Below are 6,506 nucleotides of genomic sequence, written 5' to 3'. Positions count from 1 at the left end.
TGTGTTGCTTATTATGTGGTGAGATCGATGTGCTGTTTCGTTTGTGTTTAACTGTGTTGTTTCATATGTATGTCTGTATTGTTTTGTATGTGGAATGACTGTGTTGTTTCGTATGTGGTATAAATGTGCTGATTCGTATGTGGTGTAACAGTGAGGTTTTGGATGTGACAGCACTGTCTCGTTTTGCATATGGCATGGCTGTGTTGTTTTGTATGTTATATAACTGTGATTTTTTGTATGTGACATGACTGTGTTGTTCTGTATGTGGTATAACTGTGTTGTTTTGTATGTGGTATGACTGTGTTTTTTGATTGTTTTATGACTGTGATGTTTTGTATTTGGTATGTCTGTATATTTTTCTATGTTGAATGACTGTGTTGTTTCGTATGTGGTATAAATGTGTTGTTTTGCATGTGGTGTAACAGTGACGTTTTGAATATGGCAGTAGTGTATTGTTTTGCATTTGGCATAGCTGTGTTGTTTTGTATGTGGTAAGACTGTGTTGTTCTGCATGTGGTATGACTGTGTTGTTTTGTATGTTGTATGACTATGCTGTTTGTATGCGGTGTAACTGTGTTGTTTTGTATATGGAATGACTGTGTTGTTTTGTATTTGGTATAACTGTGTTGCTTATTATGTGGTGAGATCGATGTACTGTTTCGTTTGTGTTTAACTGTGTTGTTTCGTATGTGCTATACTTGTGTTTTATTGTATGTGGTATAACTGTGTTGTTTTGTACGTGGTATGTCTGTATTGTTTTGTATGTGGAATGACTGTGTTGTTTCGTATGTGGTATAAATGTGCTGATTCGTATGTGGTGTAACAGTGAGGTTTTGGATGTGGCAGCACTGTCTCGTTTTGCATATGGCATGGCTGTGTTGTTTTGTATGTTATATAACTGTGATTTTTTGTATGTGACATGACTGTGTTGTTCTGTATGTGGTATAACTGTGTTGCTTTGTATGTGGTATGACTGTGTTTTTTGATTGTTTTATGACTGTGATGTTTTGTATTTGGTATGTCTGTATATTTTTCTATGTGGAATGACTGTGTTGTTTCGTATGTGGTATAAATGTGTTGTTTCGCATGTGGTGTAACAGTGACGTTTTGAATATGGCAGTAGTGTATTGTTTTGCATTTGGCATAGCTGTGTTGTTTTGTATGTGGTATGACTGTGTTGTTCTGCATGTGGTATGACTGTGTTGTTCTGCATGTGGTATTACTATTTTGTTTTGTATGTGGAATAAACTGTGTGTTTTATATGTGGAATAACTGTGTTTGTTGTATGCGGTGTAACTGTGTTGTTTTGTATGTGGTATAACTGTGTTGTTTTGTATGTGGTATAACTGTGTTGTTTGTATGTGGTATGACTGTGATGTATTGTAAGTGGTTGGTATAACTGTGTTGTTTGAATTTGGTATTACTGTGTTGCTTTTTATGTGGTAAGATCGATGGGCTGTTTCTTATGTGGAATAACTGTGTTGTTTCATATGTGGTATATTTGTGTTGATTGTATGTGGAATGACTGTGTTGTATTGTATGTGGTATAACTGTGTTGTTCTGTATGCGGTATCACTGTATTGTTTGTATGCGGTATAACTCTGTTGTTTTGTATGTGGTATAACAGTGTTGTTTGTGTGTGGTATGACTGTCTTGTTTGTAAGTGGTATAACTATGTTGTTTCGTATTTGGTATAAATGTGTTGTTTTGTATTTTGTAAAACTGTGTTATTTCGCATTTGGTATAACTGTGTTGTTTCGTATTTGGTATAACTGTGTTGTTTTGTATTTGGTATGACTGTGCTGTTTGTATGCGGTATGACAGTGCTGTTTGTATGCGATGTAACTGTGTTGTTTCGTATTTGGTGTAACTGTGTTGTTTTGTATGTGGTATGAATCTGCTGTTTGTATGCGGTATCACTGTTTTGTTTCGTATTTGGAATGAATTTGTTGTTTTGTATGTGGGATGTCTGTGTTGTTTTGTATGTGGTATATCTGTGCTGTTACGCATTTGGTATAACTGTGTTGTTTGTATGTGGGATGTCTGTGTTGTTTTATATGTGGTATGACTGGGCTGTTTGTATGCGGTATGACAGTGCTGTTTGTATGCGATGTAACTGTGTTGTTTCGTATTTGGTATAACTGTGTTGTTTTGTATGTGGTATGACTGTGCTGTTTGTATGCGGTATCACTGTTTTGTTTCGTATTTGGAATGAATTTGTTGTTTTGTATGTGGGATGTCTGTGTTGTTTTGTATGTGGTATATCTGTGCTGTTACGCATTTGGTATAACTGTGTTGTTTGTATGTGGGATGTCTGTGTTGTTTTGTATGTGGTATGACTGGGCTGTTTGTATGCGGTATCACTGTGTTGTTTCGTATTTGGTTTGACTGTTTTGATTTGTATGTGGGATGACTGTGTTTTTTCGTATGTGATATATCTGTGCTGTTTCGTATTTGGTATAACTGTGATGTTTTGTATTTGGTATGTCTGTATATTTTTCTATGTGGAACGACTGTGTTGTTTCGTATGTGGTATAAATGTGTCGTTTCGCTTGTGGTGTAACAGTGAGGTTTTGAATATGGCGGTAGTGTATTGTTTTGCATTTGGCATAGCTGTGTTGTTTTGTATGTGGTAAGACTGTGTTGTTTTGCATGTGGTATGACTGTGTTGTTTTGTATGTGGTAAGACTGTGTTGTTTTGCATGTGGTAAGACTGTGTTGTTTTGCATGTGGTAAGACTGTGTTGTTTTGTATGTGGTATGACTGTGTTGTTCTGCATGTGGTATTACTGTGTTGTTCTGCATGTGGTATTACTATTTTGTTTTGTATGTGGAATAAATGTGTGTTTTGTATGTGGAATAACTGTGTTGTTTTGTATGAGGTATTACTGAGTCGTTTTATGTGGTACAACTGTGTTGTTCTGAATGTGTTTTAACTGTGTGGTTTTGCATGTGGTGTAACGGTATGGTTTTGTATGTGATATAACCGTAATGTTACGTGTGATAATGGGGTTGATTTGAATGTGTGCCATAACTTTAAATGATTGAGTGTCTCTGGAGTGAGATTCCAAGGCGTCACTAGAAAAAGATGAGATCACTTTAAATGATTTGATTACTTCTGGAGAAAGGTTCCAAACGTGATTTGATGGAATAGTAATAGTTATTAGATTGTTCGGAATAGTTTGAGTACTCCTGGCTTTAATTTCCCAGCCTTGATTCGAAAGTGATACGTTGAGTCTTCCCTTTCCCTGACAAAATATTCATATACTATGCTGAAATATATGTTAATGGGTTTTACTATTTAATAGGCCTTGTTAGGAATATAATACTGTTAATGGGGGCGTAAAATATAGTTCATGAAACTAGCGATAAAAAATAAACTGCGTTACGCACATAAAGATAATAACATTTCTTTATCGAGTACAGCTTAGAATATTTTGAAAGTCAAGCATACAACACAGGATACACATAATTTAAACGTTCAGTTTCACCCAATTATACTTCAGACAGATCCTTTTATATTGATCATATCATATATTAACGTACATGATAGATAACGCTAGCTCACAACCGACCTTTATAAACACTGTACATGTACATGAAACGTCACAGCACAATGAACATATCTAAATCGAAAGTAGATGTTTTTGAAAGCATTTTACCTGCAGGTGAATGCATAGTGAACTACACTAAAACGAAAGTAGATTGATATTTGTATTATCACAGCGGAAAGAAAGGTACGGAAGATTTAAGTTCTCTACATAAGAGGATATACACTAAACAAGAAAAACATGGCTACAGGAGAAATTGATGATAACATTCAGGAATGTGCTAGTGACGCCGTCGGTGGAAGAGTCGGGAGCAAATGTGAGCCTTGTTGTCGTCGGGACAGGTCAGAGGTGGCTTCGTTGTTTTGTAATACATGCAAGGTATATCTATGCGACGACTGCTGTGACGTACACAAGGTGCACATCACAAAGGTAGATGAACATGATATCGTGGCTGCCCATAAAGCCTGTGTCAAGCCAGATGTCGACATGAAGGGACTGGATCAGTGTTGCGAACATAAACGAGTGTTCATGTTTCACTGTGCAGACCACGAAGATTTGTGCTGTGAAATCTGTGCCTTTTCTCGTCATCGAAGATGCGATAATATCCACGAAATAGCAAAGGTCGCTAAGAATATGAAAGATGTTGAAAGGGAAAAGATACGTGCATCCATTATTACTGCCTCAAAAGTAATAATGAAATGCGAGGAAGATCAATTGAACAACGTTGCGCGAGCGGAAGAAATCATACAAGAAATTGATATTTACAAGGAAGATATTTTGATGAAAATTGAGGAAGCCAAAGCGCGAATTGTCAGCGAAATGACTAACCATAACACACAGGAAGACGAACGTCTGAATACGAGGAGAAATGCATCTGAAAACCTGAAGAAAGAACTTGACACGCACTTGGCAATGTCGGATAGCGTTAGCGAGAATGGAACGGAAACGGAAATATTCATTCTGAATCACATTCTCAAAAGGACGCAAGACAAGGCATCACAAACACTGAACACTTTATTGAAGAGTGATTGCACGGTCAAAGTAAGATTAAAAATCGACGAACACTTTTTAAAAATGACAACTACTGATGTCGCATTATTCTCATTAAATAAAACACAAGAACTTAAAACACAATCATTAAATGCAGACGATGTAAGCAAAACAGCAAAAAGCTTTACTGACGAGAAACAGACAAACCAACAAAGGCCGATGAGTCTGGAGCTGTTGAAATCCATGGAGCTCATGAAGACAGGAGACGACAAGAGGGAGCCGTATGTTAGTGGGTTGGACTTTCTGCCGGACGGGAGAATGGTAGCCATTGATACCTTCAACTGTAAAAGTTTTATCCTAAGTGACACACTGAAGAGGCTCGACAGCTTTTATAAATTTAAGACATCTCCTAGGGACGTAACTTCCTACTCTGATATCAATATTGCAGTAACATTAAATGACCGAACCATCTGCCTGCTGGAAGTGGGCAGTGCCAACACGATCACGCTGATGAAGACGCTGACCACGTCCACCTACTGCGTCTCCATCTGTTCCTTGAACGACCGCACGTTCGTAGTGAGCACTTATAACGACCCGCGGTCTGCCAGGATGATTGACGTGGACGGTAAGGAGAGCAACTTTGATAATATGAAGTTTCCTGGAAAGACGTATAAGCTTGGTGAAAGTAAATGTACCTACATACAATCCCGGGATGTTCTTGTCCTTACTGACAGGCATGCTCATACCGTTTATATGTACAACACGGCGACCGGCAAGAGCAGAGAGGTAAACGATGGCCGTATACGAGAACCCAGAGGCGCATTTGCTGGCCCAGATCAATCCGTATTTGTTTGCAGTGGGAAAACAAACTCCGTCATCCAAATATCGCCCGACGGGAACATATTGGCGTCATGTGACGTCGACATTAAGCATCCGTTCGCCGTTGCCGTCTCCAGGGATGGCTCGAGAATGGCCGTGTCCAACAGTGTGACTGGCGTGGAAACACTGAAACTGTTTAAAATAATACAATAAAAGTGTATTCGATAAGCTCAGAAATAAAAAAAAATGTGTAGAGTAATATTTATAATTAAAGGAAATATAACGTTATGCTTGAATATTATGTATTTGTTAATAGTTTGTAAATAAGATTCTTGTAAATTATATATTGTTTTTTGAAACAAAGACCAGTATTTGACTTGTATTGATATGTTTATAAAGTATTTTTAAATGCAATTGATTTAAGAGAGATAAGGTACATTGATGATAGAAAATCGTATTTACTTACGAACACAATTCCTAATATTCTTAATGGAACGCCTTCCAGATTATTGTTACTACTGAAGTGTATTATTTTAATCACCGTGGCTGTGACTGCATTACTTATTATAGAATTCCAGATTATTAAGTTAATTGTAATAATATGATGTAAAAAAACACATTTTTAATTTCATTCATGCGACAAATTCTGCACAGTACAATATCCTAAGCCTATAATATAATTTATAAAGTTTTAAATTATTAGAACCTAACCTCACAAAATAGTTACTACTAACTATAACATTTACAGTGTATCGTTGTTACATGATGCAGTTAATCGGACAACTCCTTTTGTATCACTTTCCATGCGTTATCATGCTGCTGCTGCTGCTGCTGCTGCGGCTGCTGCTGCTGCTGATGATGATGATGATAATGATGATGATGATGATGCTGATGATGATGATGGTGTCGGTGGTTATTGTGAGCTTTTTGATATCCTACCCTCGACTCCCGTAAAGCTACCCGCCAGTAAAGAGTTTTATGCTTCTCGATTTTATTATTTCTTGCTTAAGTGTAAATAGGATGTCTGTTTGAAATACAATCACTCTTTTTACATTTAATATTGTTTGTATGATGCATATGGATTTATTTAGTTACCTAAGAATAATCAGAGGACTGTCTGCTTTGATAATTTTTGAAGTTATTGAAA

General features: G+C 37.0%; 1 protein-coding gene across 1 annotated transcript; it reads left to right on the top strand.

Annotated features, from left to right (window-relative positions):
- The first annotated feature begins 3,711 nt into the window (after positions 1-3,711).
- Positions 3,712-6,506, top strand: LOC128219994 (uncharacterized). The gene has a single exon (XM_052928222.1). It carries the CDS (start codon positions 3,791-3,793, stop codon positions 5,570-5,572), a length of 1,782 nt encoding a protein of 593 aa, XP_052784182.1. The 5' UTR covers positions 3,712-3,790; the 3' UTR covers positions 5,573-6,506.

This window comes from Mya arenaria, chromosome 15 (genome assembly GCF_026914265.1).
Source record: "Mya arenaria isolate MELC-2E11 chromosome 15, ASM2691426v1".
Taxonomy (NCBI): Eukaryota; Metazoa; Mollusca; class Bivalvia; order Myida; family Myidae; genus Mya; species Mya arenaria.
This window is presented reverse-complemented; position numbering and strand designations above follow the sequence as displayed.